At 55.2% G+C, this 17386-nt stretch overlaps 1 protein-coding gene across 2 annotated transcripts in view; it reads left to right on the forward strand.

Annotated features, from left to right (window-relative positions):
• Positions 1-17386, forward strand: part of KCNQ4 (potassium voltage-gated channel subfamily Q member 4) — a 53317-nt gene that overhangs the window by 16780 nt on the left and 19151 nt on the right. For both annotated transcript variants that reach the window (XM_037499585.1, XM_054691227.1), the window contains exons 2-7: positions 12295-12385; positions 12988-13114; positions 13345-13520; positions 14302-14427; positions 14838-14948; positions 15130-15225. In XM_037499585.1, the coding sequence (XP_037355482.1) occupies positions 12295-12385; positions 12988-13114; positions 13345-13520; positions 14302-14427; positions 14838-14948; positions 15130-15225 (727 nt within the window). The remainder of the gene's footprint in view (positions 1-12294; positions 12386-12987; positions 13115-13344; positions 13521-14301; positions 14428-14837; positions 14949-15129; positions 15226-17386) is intronic.

The raw sequence follows: 17386 nt of genomic DNA on the forward strand, positions 1-17386 counted from the left end.
GGTCGGGTCGGGCGAGGACCGGATTCAAGGGCCTTAGCACCTCTGGGTCCTCGGGGGCACGGCGCCCGCCCCGGGGGTGGTGGGTGGGCGAGCCTCGGGCAGTCGGGGCGTCGCGCCCCGCTCTTCGCCCCAGTCCTCGAGGACGCGGCGGCACCTTCACACTTTCCGCTTGGCCCGCTGCTCGCCTTTCAGGCCGCCGCGTTTTCAATTGTTAATTTGGAAACGGAAAAAGAAGCCGGCAGGGCGGGGGAGGCCGCTGGGAGGTAACCCGAGCCGCAGCGCCGCCCCCACCCCTCCCGCGCCGGGTGCCGGGTGTCCGCGAAGCCCCGCCCCTCCAGGAGGCCCGGCGCCCCGCCCACCCCGGCCCCGCCCCGCCTGCCCCGCCCACCTCCGGGCCCCGCCCCCGGCCGGCCCCGCCCCCGCCAGCCGCTCCCCGGCCAGGCTGCCCCTCCCGCGCCGAGAGGGCGGGGCTCCCCTCCCCGCGACCGCCACCCCCCACCCCGACCCCGAGCCGCGGCGCCGGCCTCAGCAGAAGAGGAGGGGCTCCCCGCCCGGGTTGGGCGCCGAGGGCCGCTTCGGGGAGGAGTCCCCCATGGGTCCTCCTCCCTAGGAACCCCACCCTCTCCCGGGGAGCCCCGCCTGGTGTCAACCTGTGTGTCCCCAAGTGAACTCAAGCCGTTCTGCAACCCCTCACTGCGGGTTCAGACGGGCCAGACCCCTGCCTCCAGGCTGCTGGACGAGGGGTCGTTGTCCCCATTAGATAGACGAAGAAACTGGTTCCCAGAGAGGGACAGTTCACTAGCTGAGGATCATACAACGCAGGCTGAATTCTTGAGCCCCACGGGTCAGGGTCGGAGCTGGATTCTGTGGCTAATGAGATACTGGACGTTCTGCTTTGGTCTACTCTGACTTCTCCTTGCTGTCATTGTTCAATTATGGAGGAGTTTTTGTGTGTTTGTTTTTTTTTTTTTAAGATTTATTTATTTATGCATAGAAGAGCTGGGGTATAGGCCAGAGATGCAGGGGGTGAGAGGATTCACCAGAGACAGAGTGGGGAACAGAACAGGCAGACTGACTGAAATACACTGCTGAGGGGAGCAGCGGGCCAGTCAGGAGAGGTCTGCTGCGCCATGTGGGTTGCTCCCTGGCCGGCTGGGGAACGAACTCCTGCTGCAGAGGCTGCAGATTGCTTCATAGTGCGGTGCTTAACCCCTTGTGCCACCAGGGAGGCCCTGGAGGAGTTTTGGAAGAAAACCAAGAGGTTCCTGTAGACTGTCCAAGCAGATGAACACTATGCAAAAGGAGTGTCAAAGACCTTCTTCCCAAGATCTAGAAGCCCCTCAGAACTAAGCAGCTCTTGGAGCTGCCTGGGCATTCACTGCCCATTCCAGAAACTGAAATCATTAATCTCAGGTGGATCAGCAGAAAAACAGGACCCGTGGAGACCCCTTACTCAACCCCTTCCTCTTGCTGAGGAGTAAACTCAGGCTCAGAGACAGTTTCTCAATTGCTCAGCTGAGTGGAGGGAGCATTGGGATGGAGAACCCCTCTAACCAGCATTTGGTGGCTCTCTCCACAGCCCTGAGCCTCCCTTTCTCCTGCCCCCAGCCCTGACACTTCTTTCAGCCACCAAGCAGGCTCCCAACTTTTAAATGACTCTCAATCAGCTGGCTCTATGGGCTGGGCAGTCTCTCCCTTTAAAGGCCAAGGGAACTGAGCAGATGTGTGGGTATGCTTCCATCTTCCAGCCTAAGACCCTCCTAGCCCCCTTCCACCTTGCCTGGCACAAGGGCTCACAGCAAACCTTTCCCAGCTGTCAGGATTCACTGGAGCCAGTCTGGCTGGATTCAGTATGGCTGGCCTCGGATTTGGGATTCCCACGGGGAGCCAGGTTCTCAGGGCAGCTGTAACCAACTGACCAGGTGTGACTTGTGAATTTGCATGCTGCTTTGCCTATTAGTGGTAAAGGCATTGAAACACTCCTCCCCATTGTGCCTCATAAACCTCCTACTAGGTGGATCTTCTATAGCTGAATCTGCAGGATTTCCTGACTGGGCTCAAACTTAGGGCCTGTACCTGCAGGGGGCCACAGCCCTCCCCAAACCTCCTGCTTCACCCTTGGTACCCTCTCTGCTCTAGAAGTGCTGAAAACCAAGTGGCAGGGACTCAGCTCCTCTTTTCCCTGGTCTGGACTTTTCCCTCCCTCTGCTGTCCCCTTTGCATCAATTCTGCTGATTCAGGAGACAGAAGGCTCATTAGAAGTGACCCTCGACCCTGACTGACTCAAGTAGTTAGAAACTGGCTAGTTCTGGAACCCGGCGCCACCCTGTCAGATATGGCAGGAAGGGTAGGGGCAGGCCCTCAATCTGATGCCAGGACAAGGAAATTTTTGAGGTGAGGATGAGAGGAAGGTGCCTGGGTCCTTTTACAGAAAGAGGAGGAATTAAAAAACCATGCTTTAGGAACTGGAAAATCTGGGTGCCAGGCCCAGCTCTGCCTCTGATCTATTATATGATCACAAGTAGGTTATGGCTCTCTCTGGGCCTCAGTTTCCCATCTATAAATGAGAGAACAGATTGACCCTCAGGGTCTTTCACTGCCAAATTATCCTTGGTGTCTGATCACCTCTCGCCACTTCCATTTCCCTGCACAAGTCACCATCATCTCTTGCTTGGATTATACCATTAGCTTCCCAGCTCACGTGGGGGCAAATGCTATTACCTCTTTCCCCAACCCCTTCCTGCACCATAGTCTATTCTATACTCAACAACCTGTGTGATCTTTTACAAACATGTCAGATCAAGTTACTCCCTGCTCACAACTCCGTCTCACTTGGAGTAAAAGTCAGAATCCTCATAGTTAGCCAGTCGGCGTTGTGTGTCCCAACTCTACTGCCTCTGTGTCCTCACTGCTGCCCACTCTTCACCTTGCTCATTGGCTCACTCCTGGAGCTCCCCTCTCTTGGTGGTTCTGGAACATGCCAGATGCCCTCCAGTTCATGTCTTCTGCACTTGCTTTTCCCTCTGCTCATATACCCACAAGGCTCACTCCCTCATTTCCTTTAACTTCTACTCCAAGTCACCTTCTCAAAGCTGCTGTCCCTGGCCACCCTATCCTAAATAGCCCTCACCCCCACTCCTGGTCCTGCTTTCCCACTTAGTTTTTCTCCATCATCATCTGACATTTTGACCTTGTTGCTTTATTATTTATCTCCCCCCACAAGTTGTAAGCTCCAAGAAGGCAGGGACACTGTCTTGGTGCCCGGCCCAGGTGAACTCAGTACTTACCAAATGAATGAGTGAGTGAGTGAATATGTCGTGACTTGGGGAGGGTTAGGTGTGGAGCCAGGAGCGGCCAGCAGGGTGTGGGCACACTGGGGAGGAGGGTGATCCCAGTCAGAGGCCCAGTGCTGAGTCCATATGCCCTTCTCTCAGGAAACTTTGACCCAACACCCATCTGAGTTGGGCATGGGGCATTCAACCTGAGGACGGGACCTCAACCAGCAGGTACTCCAGCAGTGCCCCTCACGCATGGTGGCAGATGCCATGATGGGGGTGAACATGGAGATGGTGATGGGGACTAAGGGCCTTGGGGTGCGGGCTCCCACCTAACTCACCTGAACTGGAGGAGGGGCAGACGTGGCATGAGCAAAGATGAAAAAAAGCTTTGCATCATGGGGGTAAAAGCTGGTGCATTTCCAGCCTGTGAAAATGGGGTGTCAGGTGCCAGGCTTGAGTGGGGGAGACTGAGGTGGGAGCCTTCCTTGTAGTCATGCTGAGGGGCTTGGGCCAAAGCCCACAGTCAGTGGATGTCACACTTTTTAAAGAAGCAGCAAATCTCTTTGTTCAAATGAAATTTTAGGCCAAGGTCGGCCTATAAAACTGAGTTACCCAAATCTGCACGGAGCTGCTCCAGGGAAGGCTTCTCCTGACTGTCTTGTTTAAGTTGCTTAAATCCAGGCTGCCCATATTCCTGCCCTTAGATGGCTTTTACTTCCCTGGGTTCCTGTCAGAAGGGCCCCTGCTCCTTTTAGTTGAGGAGTCAGCTGCCTGGCCAGCTCTGAGCGCATGGGTGGCCGCTCGCCCCCTCGGTTCCCACCCTTGGCTCATGTGGACATGTTGCTCAGCAGGAGCAGGCAGGAGGGCAGGGGCTGCTGCAGGCGGAGGTGATGAGGCTATGGCTCATTACCCCTTGCCCTGCAGACACTGTCTTCCATGTCCTTGTGGGACTGACTGTTCACACAAGCTCCAAACAAATGGGCATGTGGAGGTGGGGGATACCCGCTGGAGGGAGGGGAAGTTTTCCATAGAATCCTCATGGCAGTGGCATGTCTGAACTTCCTGGAGTAGAGAAGGCAGATGGTCGAGGTTCTGTTCATTTCCACTTTTCACGTACCTCTGCCCACTCTTTCTTTGGCTTTTAGTTCCATGCCTAAGAAAGACCATCCAATGGGCTTAGCCCACCTTTGGGGGTGGGGGGCTTTCTTAGAACTTCAGCTCTGGAAGAAACAGTGATGGCCAGGAGGGGGGCATGGAGCCCAGGGTATCACATAGGGGTGGCGCTTCCAGGGTCTGGTGACTTCCAGCCAGCTCCAGGGCTTCCTGTGTGTTTGTGCAGTCTGTGCCCTGTGGAGGGGCCGGGCAGGGAGGACATGAGTGCCCTGAGACCAGCCTGTGCCCAGGGTGGGTCAGCCCAGAGCAAGAGATGCCTGTTTCTAATGGGTCCATGCACAGGGGTCAACTTTTTCATATTTTTTCAGGCTAAAGTGAGGGCCTTTATTGGTCCAGTAGGAGGGGGCATTTCTCCCATAGTCTGACTGGGTATTGGCAGCTGCTCTGCTAGGGCCTTATCAAAGAATCTGAAACTGAGCTGGGCACTACCCTCTCCCCTCCACCTACTCCTAGAAAATCAAAAAGCTGAAGAGAACTTCAGCCGTCACTGAGTTGTTCCCCCACCTTCCTGTTGCAGACAGAGAAACTGAGACTCCATGGAGACCTCATCCTTGGCCTGGAGCCCCAGCTCAGGCCTCTAGTCCAGAGAGGCAATGTTGGCGGCAGCATCCCTGGTGTGGGGCCCTGAGTCACGTGCTTTTGCTCCCTTTGCCATATTTAGAATCGCTGGATCAGGGGAAACTTCTCTCCCAGCCCCTGAGGATTCTTGGAAAGAGCCTTGCTCTGAGGCCTGGCTTGCTGTGCCTCCCCTCTATCCCCCTGCCAGAGAAAGTAAGAGTCTGCTCTCCCTAGAGGAGCCTGGAGCCCTCCAGGCCATGCTGCCCCACCCCCAGTCACAAAGTCTCTCGCTGAAGGGCCTCTTCAGCATCAACTCAGTTTTGGGATTTAAGAAGACCTTTTCCACTGGAAAGTGTGTGTGTGTGTGTGTGTGTGTGTGTGTGTGTTTGGGGTGGGGGGGCGAGGGTCATGGCTCTGTCCTCCAGGAACCTTGACTGAGTGGGGACAGAGTCCCCCACTGAGGGAGGACAAAACCTTGCCTATGAGGCCATGTTCTGGGGGGCAGGGTAGGGGTCAACACATCCTAAGCCAGATGCAGAAATGAAGGAGCCAGCTGGAGGCCTGGCAGGCAGAGAGGTTGGCAGGGCTCCTCCTGGAAACGCACAATGGAGAGGGGGAAGGAACAGACCCAGGACAAAGCCAGGGGCAGGGCTAGCACCTGCATTGCCTTTGTCCTGGTGGCTAGGGGTCCCTCATCCCGTAAAGGCTGCTTCCTCCCTCAGGATCATCAAGCCTTAAAAACACAAACAAAACCTAAACCCCAAACCAAACACAATTTGAAATGCATGTGCTGGCCAAGTACCTGCCATGTTCTGGATCTTTCCTTCTGTCCTGCTCATTGAGGATAACGGTCCTGTGTTCCCGTAGGAGTCCTCGGCTCCCTCTCCCACCCTCCACACCCACTGTTTCAAACTTCCTTCACTTTGTCAAACCCTCCACCCACTCTGCTCCCCACCTCAGAGAAGCAGACCTGGCCTCCTTTCCACGGAGGAAGCAGAACTCCGCTGGGAGCTCTTGGCTCTTTTGCTCCCAGTCTGCTCTCCCAGTTTCCATGAGAGCTGGGGGGAGGGTCCTTCCTGCTTCCACTGCTCTCTCCAGCTCTGGATCCCAGCCTGCCTGCTGCCCCGGAGACTGTTCCATTGATTACTCCCTCTCTCTCCTACATCTTCAACTTCTCTCTCTCCTGGCTCCTTCCATTGGCTCATCTTAAAAAAAAAAAAAAAAAAAAAAAAAAAATCCCTGGGGGTCCTTCTCCAGGTACTGATCTGGGCCTCTGCTCTTTGCTGTCAAACTTCTGTAAATAGTTACATGTCCACTCACTGTCTCCACTTCCCGACCTCCCCTCTCACCCCACTTGTGCCTACCCCTCCCTTCCCTCTGAGGCTGCCCTTGCCAGGGTACCCAGTGGTCACCTTGTCACCAAATCCAATGGGCATTTTTCAGGTCTTATCTCGCTTGACCTCTTGGCAGCATTTGACACTGTTGTCCATTCCCTCCTTCTTGAAACCCTTCTTCACTTGACGTCTCCACCCCTCTCTTTCCTTGTTTCCCTCCTCTCTTGCTGGCTGCCCCTTCCCAGTCTGGGTGGAGGGTTGCCTCCCTCTGTGCCTCCTCCACTGGGTTCTCCCATCTCAGATCAGTCGTGAAAGCTTCACGCTACCCGCCGCCCAACCCAGACTGTAGCTCTCATTCTCCACTGTCCCCCTTTCCAGGTAATCACCAAGTCCTGCTTCCCCAAACCTCCAGTCCATCCACTTCTCTCTGCTTCCATCTCAGCGCAAGCCACCCTCGTCTGAGCTCTTAAGGAGGCTGCTACTCGCTCTTCCAGATCAGCCCCACCTCCTCTAATCTGTGCTCCACACTGCCTCTGAGTGGTGGTCCTGAGACAGACCAGACCTTGTCCTTCCCTCCTAAAGCTGCCTAGGGCCTCCCCTTGCCTTTAGGATAATGCTCCAAGTGTCCGGGAGTGTCCGTGCCCATGGCCCTGGCCCTCTGCGTTCTCCATGGCTCCTTCCCTTCAGGCCCCACCATCCAGAACTACTGGCCACACTGGGCACCAACAGGCTTCCACGTCGCCATTGTTTCCTCTGCTTGGGGCAAGCCCACCCCTGTCCTGTCACGTCCTCCAAGAAGTTTTTACTGATCTTCCCTTTTTACTGTTCCCCCACTTTGGATCTGCTGATGTCTTCTTAGCCACCCGCGGCTCCAGACTCCCTGGACCCACTCTCATTGCCCCGGCCAGCATGTCACTGCTGTTACATTTGCTCATTTCCCGAGGATCTGGACTCATTTCTGCCTTTACAGTAAACCTGGCTGCGTGTAGATGGCAATTTGTGTTTCTTGAATGAATGGCCTCAGAGTACTTAGGCCACCAGCCCTTTTCTGCTGTGCAATGCCAGCCCCTCTTCCCCATCATCGCTTCATCTCTCCAGGCTCTGAGTTACTATGCTCCTCACCTTGATAAATGTATACAATTCAGTGCTTTTAGTCAATTCACAGTGCAGTGCGGCCATTGCAGAGCCCTTTCTGAGCCTCATTTCCTCATTGGAGGGTCTCAGGACCCTCTTGGGGTCCTGATAAGTAAGAATGTGCACGCAGAGGGCTGGCACAGCGCCCGGTGATAAGAAGCCCTTGGCCAGCAGGAGCAGTTGTGGTTATTACCTACGGTCACCCGCGAATCCGGGGTGAAGCCGATGTTGGCATGAGTCCCGCCTTTCCAGCTGGGCTTTCCTCACTCTGTGGCTGCTTCTGAGCAGTGACTTGAGAAAGGGGGGGACGGGGTGAAGGCAATGATTACAGTTGTTTAAAAAGCCCCCAGTTGGCTAATATTTGAGTCAGCCACAACTACTCCCTTTAGCTAAGTCAGTGACTTGCAAAGTGTGCCCCTGGAACCACGGATGTTGGTATCACCCGGAACTTTGTAGAAATACAAATTCTCTGATCCCACCTCATACTTACTGAATCAGATAGGAGAGGAGAGGGGCCCAGAAATCAGTATTTTACCAAGCCCACCAGGTGATTTTGAGACCTGCTGTCGTTTGAGAATGATTGAACTACAAATAGACCATTCACCTAGTCGCCTAGGCTGCCCTCCTGAATGAAGGGGATAGTCACAGCAGGGGAGGGTGGTGGTGACAAGTCTCACTCTGAGCCCCAGCCTAAAGAGCCAGCCAGCAGACCCCGCCCATCCCAGCTCTGCCCCCTGGGCTGGGCAGGGAGAACATGGGCCTGAAATTGCAGCCAGACATGATGAGCAAAGTAGCTACCAGTCTGGCCTTTCTGCTGGGGCGGCTATAAAAGAGGGGTCGCCCAGTCAGCCCCTGTGAACCGTCTATACTTGAACAGATGAAGAAACTGAGGCCTGAGAGGGGGCCAGAGACAACCCTTACGCAGTTCTTGTTGTATGAAGGAAGTCACACGCTCGTTCTGGCGGACACAAGCAGACCCCAGCTTGGGGCTCTTTCTCGCCTCCTTCTGCCGTCCCAAGAGTAGGTGTCTGTGTAAGGACCCCCGGGAGCAGTTGGGGGGGTGGGTGGGTTGGTAATCGCACTGGGTTTCTAGCCTCAGCTATGCCATTAGCTCACTGTGTGATCCTGAGCGAGTCTGTCTCTCCCTGTCTTCTGGAAGTTTGGGGTAATTATTCAGGTGCCTGGAACACGAGGTGTGCTCTGTCATATTAAGTGCAGCTGTTCAACTATATTGAGCATCCGGGGCGGGGGTGGGGGGGAGAAACTCCCAGCCAGTGAATAAAGGCAGGGGGCGGTGAAGTTCAGGGGCTCTTAAAACAGTCTACCAAGGGAAGTTTGGTCAAGGTTGGAGACCTACCTTCTCGCCCCTTCCCAGGAAGGATGCTGGGCCAGCCCGGGGGCCAGGGATGGGTGTGCTTAGAGCTTTGGGAGTATCCTCAGTGGGCATAAACTGATGTACAAATCCATGCCCCCGCCACTGTGAAACTGTGTGGTATGATGTTTTGATGTTTGTTTGATGTGAGTTTCTGTGATTCATTTACTCAGTCTTTCAACGATGCTATGAAAAAGTGAAGCAGAGTAAGCGAAGAGAGTGGGGATGGAGCCACTATTTTGGAGAGGGGGTGGAGAAGGCCTCTCCCAGGAAATGATGTTTGAACAGAGACCTGGATGAGTAAGAGAGCAATATATAGTCAGAGGAAGCAGCAAAGCAAGTGCAAAGCCTGGAGGTGGAAATGTTTGGTGTGTTCCAGGAATGGCAAGGAGGTCAGAATGGCTGGAGCGCAGTGTGCCTGTGATTGAGGGGCAGGAGGGGAGATCCGGTTCAAGACATGGGGCTGGAGGCCAGATCTTGCAGCATCTGTCAGGACATGCCCAGGAGTTTGACTTACTCTATGGGAAGTCAGTGGCGAGTTTAAAGGAGAGCAGTGCTTTGTGGCTCTACATGGTAGGCCATCCCTGGCTGCTTTGCAGAGAGTGGGTCTGAGAAGGGGCGGAGGGAGGCCTGGAGACTGGTCAGGGTGACATGGTGGCAGCTTATTTAGGAAGGCCAGTGGGGTCTGGCCAGGGGTAGAGCCAAAGGAAGTGGCTAAAGGACGAAGTGGAGAGTGAGGGAAAGACAGAATTGGGGTAACTCTGGGTGGAAGGTGGTGCCATTACTGAGATGGAGAGATTGGAGAAGAGCAAAATTTGAGGACATATTGGGAGTTTGAGGACAGCCAACAAGAGATATTGAGTAGGTAGGTGCAAGCTGAGCTGGACTTGGGGTGAGGCTGCCACACCCTCACACCTGCCGAGTGGCAAGGGCTAGGTAGGAAAGGGGTGGGGCAGGATTAAAAGTGGTTGTTCCCTGTTTGTATTGCTAAGCAAATGAATTTAAATTTTATATTCGATTGGCACTACCCATGTTTTTTCCTAAAAAATTAGGAAATGCAGATAAACAACAGCTGAATCTCTTCATTTTCCCAAGATAAGCCGTGCTGACTTAGTATCTATATAGAAACATGTATATTTTAAAAACTGGGATCACACTGCCCTTATGGTTTCATAATCTGCTTTTTTCACTTAGCCTGTTCTGAAGTGGATGTTTTATAGATGCATAACTATTGACATGGAAGAAAAGTGTTGAGGGAAAAAGATTCTTGAAAACACCCAGTAGGGCCCTTCTGGCACGCCTGCTTCTGCTGGGGTCCCGAGGTCAGCCGGGTGGTGGGGCTGACAGGTTTCTGTCCAGGACTGGAGTCAAGGCCCATCAAGATTTGGCTGCCCCCCTTCCCAGAGGAGGGGGCGGTGAGGTGACCTTAGGGATACCCCTTTTGGGCACCATGCCCTGTGTCCACGTCAGTCCCTAGCTCTGGTGGATGTGGCTAGTTACTAACACTTGTAGCTGGTACCCCCACCCCCTCCGTACCATGCCTGACGTCTTTATGCTGACTTAGCTCTTAGAACTGGAACTGGCCAGGGAGGCCTCCTCCTCACCCATTCATTTAAAATCCTTTACCAGCCTTTATGTACACATACTTCTATATACATACGAAGTCAGCACGGCTTATCTCGGGAAAATGAAGAGATTTGGCATTTGTTTATCTGCATTTCCTAATTTTTTAGGAAAAAACATGGAGAGTGCCAATCGAATATAAAATTTAAATTCATTTGCTTAGCAATACAAACAGGGAAAAACCACTTTTAATCCTGCCCCACCCCTTTCCTACCAGCCTTTGCCACCTGTTTCCTCCACCCAGGGGCATGTGCTGGGACCCGGCCCTATACTCGCCCCCCAAGGCAGGCTGGGCCCCTGCCCTAGGAGATATGAGCAGGCCAGGGGGAGCCATGCTCTTGAGATACCTTTCCTCCCATTACCCCCCATTTTACAGACAAGGAGACTAGCTCAGAGAAGGTAGGTGACTTTCCCGGGGCCTCACGCAAATGGGATGGAGACTTGAACTCACGTCTCTCTGACCCCGAGCCCAGGCCTCTGCCACAGTGAAACATGAACACAAATCAAGTGACTTGGGTAAAGTGACTTGGGCCTCCTACAGGGACACCAGCATTGGTAGGGGCCTCTGAGTGGGAACAGTGGGGTGGGGCTCCCCAGGGCATCTAGTGCTTGGGGTGGCAGTGGAGCAGGATATGGAGTCTCAGTGGGCTCAGCTCTTGAGATGTGTTAGGCAGAATCCAGTGTCAGCAGTCCTAGTGGGCAGACCCAGGGAACACTTGGGGAGTGCTGTGGGTCAGTCTACAAGGGTTGCATTTCTAGAGAAGCCCGTTCCTTGGGGAGTCCCTTCTGGGCATGTGCATGTTGAGCACACCCCATCCCCGGGAAGAGCGCTCTGGGAATCCAGCCTCCTTCCTGGCAGCTTCATCTGCTGCTGGTGCCCCAGTGCCCGCCCTGCCCTCGTGCAGTCACTTCCTCCCCGTGGTACCAGCAGCTCTCCATGCCCTCTTCCCTCTCCCCACCCACTGGCAAGTTGGGAACCCTGGTTCTAAGCTCACCACCTCTGTCCTGGACATACTGGGTGACTCTGGGTGAACCCCTTTCCCTCTGTGGGTCTCAGTTTCCTCAAGTGTGTAATAGAGGTTGAGGGAAGGGTTGGATCTGTTGGGTTCCAAAGTTCCTTCCCTTTCTAAACATCTGGTTCTGGGCCACGCAGTAGGTTCTTGGTGCCCTCAGGGGAGTTCCCGGTCTCCATGGCAAGGCTTCTCAGTGCCTCAGTTTCCTCTCCACACCCTCTCCCACTCTGCTTCCTCCCTCCCCACCTGTCCTCCCTGGCCCCGCTCCTTCCATAACCGCCTCATCATTTAATTCCAGAAGGCCCATGAAACCAGGGGGAGGACCCATTCTGTAGATGAGACCATACTCCTACCACCTTGGACTTCATACGGAAGCGGTGTTCCTCCCTGACCCCTATCCCTGATGACCTCCGGGGCATTTCTTTCAAGACAACATTAAAACTGGGGTTGAGGTCACCACTTGTGAGTGGCTGAGCCTGGAGGCATTTCCTGGCTGTGGGACCCTAACCCAGCCCAGAAAGACCTGCACTCAGCACTGAGCGAGCTCCTCTCTGAGCTGCAGCCTGCATTAAGGCCATTTCAAAGGGTGGATTGTGAGGTGTCTGAGCTTAGCGGCCCAGGGCTTAGGGGGCTTCTTCCTTTGCTGTCCAGCACAGAGCTGCAACCCCAGGGAATTCTGATTCTGCTTTCCAGATAAATCTCCCTAAATGCATCCCTCTTCAGGCCTGATTTGCAGCTCCATGCCAGAGATTCTTCAACTATCCTGTCCATCCAGCAGTCTAACTCTCTCCTTTATGCTGCAATTGCAGATTTTTGCTGGTCTTCAGCTGCCTGGTGCTGTCTGTGCTGTCCACTATCCAGGAACACCAGGAACTTGCCAATGAGTGTCTCCTCATCTTAGTGAGTATGGGGTCTGGGTCTGAGGGAGGCTGGGTGAGGTAGTATCTCTGGGGTCAGGGTGAAGGTGGAGAGAATTTTCTTGTGGCTCAGAGAATGTGCTGTGCTGCCTGAACGGGTGGCAGTCCAGTCTAGGCTTTACTCCCTGCTTTATAGCAGCTGTTGGGAGCATTTCTGCCTCTATGTTGGGGCTTATAATAGACCCAGGAAAGTGGTGAGTAACCGTCCCACTTATTCCCAGGACAAAGACTGCTCCCCCACCCCTTGTTTGTGGTTTTTCCTCCCTAACAAAAGCAGCAGGGAGGGGGACAGCTGACAGCCAAGCCTATGTCACCCAGTCTGGGTTAGAGAGTCTGGAATGGCTGGGAAGGAGAGGGGCGTGGGGCAGAAAACCCCAGTCAGCTTCTGGGCCTGGACAGGCTCAGGAAGGGATGGGTTTGGACTTTCTGTTTCTTTGGAAGACAAGGCGCGGGCCGCCTGCCTGCTGAAATCCTCCTCAGGTATAAGAACCTGATCTGAAGAAACCCCAGTACCCCTAACCCAGGGACTCTGGGCCGGGTGACCTGGAGATTGGGGACTAGAACTCCAGACCTCCGTCCCCGCAGGAATTCGTGATGATCGTGGTGTTCGGTCTGGAATACATCATCCGGGTCTGGTCCGCGGGCTGCTGCTGCCGATACCGAGGATGGCAGGGCCGCTTCCGGTTCGCCAGAAAACCCTTCTGTGTCATCGGTAATAAGGCCCTCCAAGCCCGCGCCTGAGCCCTGACCCCAAGCCCCAGAACTGACACCTCGACCCCAACCCTGACCCGGACCCTGGCTGCCGACAGACTCAAGGGACCCTCTCGATCTCCTTCAAGGGCCCAGGAGCCCCTGACCGCAGGCCCTAGTTGGGGAGGGAGCGTGGGTTTCTCCCCGGAGCTGCCTGTGACCTCCCAGCCTCCTCCCCCCGCAACCCCGCAGACTTCATCGTGTTCGTGGCCTCGGTGGCGGTCATCGCCGCGGGAACGCAGGGCAACATCTTTGCCACCTCTGCGTTGCGCAGCATGCGCTTCCTGCAGATCCTGCGCATGGTGCGCATGGACCGCCGCGGCGGCACCTGGAAGCTCCTGGGTTCGGTGGTCTATGCGCACAGCAAGGTGAGGGCCGCGGGGGCGTGCCGGGGCGGGGCTACTGCCAGGTGAGGGCCGCGGGGGCGCGTCTGGGGCGGGGCTACTGCCAGGTGAGGGCCCCGGGGGCGTGCCAGGGGCGGGGCTACTGCCCGGTGAGGGCCGCGGGGGCTCGTCTGGGCGTGTCTGGGGCTAGGTCGGGCGGGAGCTTGGAGGCCAGAAGAGGGGCGGAGCCTAGGATTGGGGCCTCCTGGGACGGAGATTAGGGGCTTTGATGGGTGAGGGCTGAGGGACCTAGGCAGGGCCTGGGGGGAAGGGGTGGTGTCTGGACCCAGGCTGGGATGCAGGGCCTGAAGGGTAGGACTTGAGGGTCTACTTGGAGACTTCTGGTTGCGGGAGACTCTGGGCACAGCCAAGTGGAGAGCTGGGGCAGATCTGAGGGTGCTGTTGTAGCGTGGCTTGCTGTGGGCTGGTTCTAAGTCTGAAATTTGGGCTTTGGGATCAGGATAATGGGTGAAGGCCTGAGCGTGGAATGCAGAGGGTCAAGAGCAGATCTGAGGGGCAGACCCTGAGATTTGGGCCATTTCAGGAAGGCGGGGCGGGGTCTTCTTGATGGAGACAGGAGAAAGAAAGGCGTGCAGCACCTCGGCTGGGAACTTGGAGAGGTGGGGTCCTTTTACTCCCCGTCCAGAAAACAGATAGGTTATTCTGGGAGCCTCCCACCTCCCCACCTTTCCCAGGAGGGCACCGCGTTCCTCAGGCCCCTTTGCCTAGGTCCTGCCTGTGATCTCCCCTTTTGCTGCCCCTGCAGGAGCTGATCACCGCCTGGTACATTGGTTTCCTGGTGCTCATCTTCGCCTCCTTCCTGGTCTATCTGGCCGAGAAGGACGCCAATTCAGACTTCTCCTCCTACGCTGACTCGCTCTGGTGGGGGACGGTGCGTGAGGGTCTGTGCAGGGCTGTTCTTCTCCCTGGGAACCCCCACCCTAGCCTGACCATTGTGCCCCTGACTAAGAAAGAGTTGAGTAGGCCTGTCTCTGTCCCATCAGGTAGGGCCGGAGCCCCTGTGGCCAGACTCTGTTAGTCCTGATACCTGCCCCAGTGGACCTTCTTGTGTCCCCAACTAGTCCCCCATGTCAAACTCATATGACTCGTACCCTTCCCCGCTAACCAGCAGAGGAGAGGGAAAAATCCATCTCTGCCCTCACCAGTCCCTGGGACAAGTCCTTGTGGGCAACCAGGGGGCCCCTTCCCTCATGATCAGGCTCCCACCGGCCTGTGCCCCCAACAAACTCCCATGGGTGGTCTCAGTGACCAGCCCTATGGATAATCCATTTGTGTCCCCAGATTACATTGACAACCATCGGTTACGGTGACAAGACGCCACACACATGGCTGGGCAGGGTCCTGGCTGCCGGCTTCGCCTTACTGGGCATCTCCTTTTTTGCCTTGCCTGCCGTGAGTGTCCCTCAGTTTAGGATTGCCCAATCTGGGGGAGATGGGTCCTGGCAACAGAGCCTGCCAAGCCCCTATCCTGGATTAGTGGTGGGGGGTACCTCTGATGTGTGGAGGTGGGGACACCTTTGCTGCCTTTTGTTGTTCCCACTGCCATGGTCCCCAACCCTATCTACCCCCCTAGGGCATCCTTGGCTCTGGCTTTGCCCTGAAGGTCCAGGAGCAGCACCGGCAGAAGCACTTTGAGAAGCGCAGGATGCCAGCAGCGAACCTCATCCAGGTACGAGAGCCCCAGGAAGCCCCTGAACTGAGCTGGTGTGTTGATTCTGTCTGCTGACTCATCAGCCCAGCTTCACAACTGATTCGACTTTGAAGCTCAGAGAGGAGATAGGCCATTTTGGGGATCACTGTCAAGTCAGGAATAGAGCTGGGATGCTGAGATTGTCAAAACTTCCTCCCCACCCCCCGCTCCACATGTTCATTTTAGGGCTAACCAATTCCAGCTCTGCATGCCTCAAGTTGGGTAGAGCCTGGACTGGAGGCCCTGGATGGAGACCCAGTCCTGCCACCCATCAGCTGTGCAGCCATCAGAAAGCCTGCTCCAGTCCCAACACGCTAGTTGATTAAGTCAGTCCACAAGCACTCACCCAAATGAGTGACAAAGGGATAAATACCTTGAAAGATATTATTTTCTGAAAACCATCTAATAGGAGACATGGAATGATTTGTCCTTGATGGGGAACTCAGGGATGACTACCCTGGGGAAGTGACTCTTGAGTTGAGGGCTACAGGATGGATACAGAGGTGAAGGTAGAGGGCACAGCATGTGCAAAGGCCCTGTGTTGGAAGAGAACAGTGTGTTTGATGAATTGGTAGGAGGCTTGTGAGGCTGGAACAGAAAGGGAGGAGTGTGCAGTGGAAGGAGTTGAATAAGTGGGTGAGACCCAGACTGGGGGCCACAGGGAGGAATTTAACTTTTTCCTAAAAGCACTGATGAGCCACCGACAGGAGGTAAAGCAAGAGGAATGGGTGACATGATCAGATTTGTGTTTTGAAAAGTGGTGAATGAATTGGAGCGTAACCTGAGTATATGGGAAAGACCAGAGGAGAGGTTCTGGCAAGTGTGGGTGACACAGGGTGCTGGGTGGCTTGGATGAGGGTAGATGAGATGGAAAGAAAGAGCAGATTCTGCATATTTAGGGGCTAGTTTACCATCATGTGCCACATAACGACTTTGCAGTCAGTGATATGTGTAATGGAGGGCCCCGTGGACAGCCTAGGTGTGCATCGAGGTTTGTGTCATCACACTCTATGAGGTCACCCATTCATGAGACGAATCCCCCTTGTTAAGTAACACGTGACTGTCATGACATTAGGAGCAAAGGAGGGTGAGGGAGGGTGACTTCCAGGTTTCTGGCTTGCCCGGCTGGGTGGTTGGTGACCCAGCTCACCAGATTTGGGGCATGAAGAATGTGAGTTTGGCTGGAGCACGAGTCTGAGGGGCCTCAATGTTGAGGAGGCAAAAGGAAGTGCAGGTCTGCAGCGAGCCAGCAGGAATGTTCTGGGCGGGTAAGAGTCAGAGGGGTTGTGTGAAGGTGCCAGTGAAGCCCTGAGTGTGGATGAGTTTGCCTGGGGGAGAGGAAAGAGGGAGGAGAGAAGGTGGTCCAGAAGTGGGCTTTTAGGAACCTCAGCACTCAGCAGCTAGGCGGGCAGTCAGTTTGCCTGAGGAGATGGAGAGGGAGCAGCCTGCTGGGTGGGAAACGCAGGGAGGGTGTGGTCTCAGTGTCCCCACTGTGCTGAGGCAACAACTCTGATTTTTGTGACTCTGATTCAGCTTTGACCTCTCTCTAGTCAGGGGTGTGTGCCAGAGAAACCCCTGTGGGACATAGTTCAGGGAATACTGGCAGAGCCCACCTCGGCCTGCACCCCAACATGCCATTCTCTGACCCCCCCAAATCAGACTCAATCCCTTTATCTCTCCACCCCAGGATGGACCTCCCCTCCCCTTCCCTGCTATCTCCAGCCACCAGCCCAGCCTTTCCTTCTCAGTGTCCCCTGGGGCACAATGGCTGTGTCTCCAGGGAGCTGGCCTTCCGAGGGGCATTGTAGGGGCAGGCGGCTGGCACTGCCCCTGCCGAGAGACAGCTGGTATTGTGGTGCCCATAATTAATGAGACAGCTCTGGCAGCTGCTCCCCAACCCAAGCCAAGGGGCCTAGGAAAGCAGGAAGTAAAAATATTCCTGTCCTGGGAGGGTGCCCGGCTGATGAAGTCAGCAGTGGGCAGTCCCTTAAGGACAGGAGGCACCCAAAGAAGGGGGGCATTTAGGGCCCAGTTCTGCTTTGAACCGCCCAGCAGCTTCCATGCCTCCCACTAACCATCCCACTCACAGTCCCTCTCTGGCTTTTCTGGCCTGGAGGCAAAGGGACAGTTCTTCATCTTA

Source organism: Talpa occidentalis, unplaced genomic scaffold (assembly GCF_014898055.3).
Source record: "Talpa occidentalis isolate TD23 unplaced genomic scaffold, MPIMG_talOcc4v2.1 talOcc4.9, whole genome shotgun sequence".
Lineage (NCBI taxonomy): Eukaryota > Metazoa > Chordata > Mammalia > Eulipotyphla > Talpidae > Talpa > Talpa occidentalis.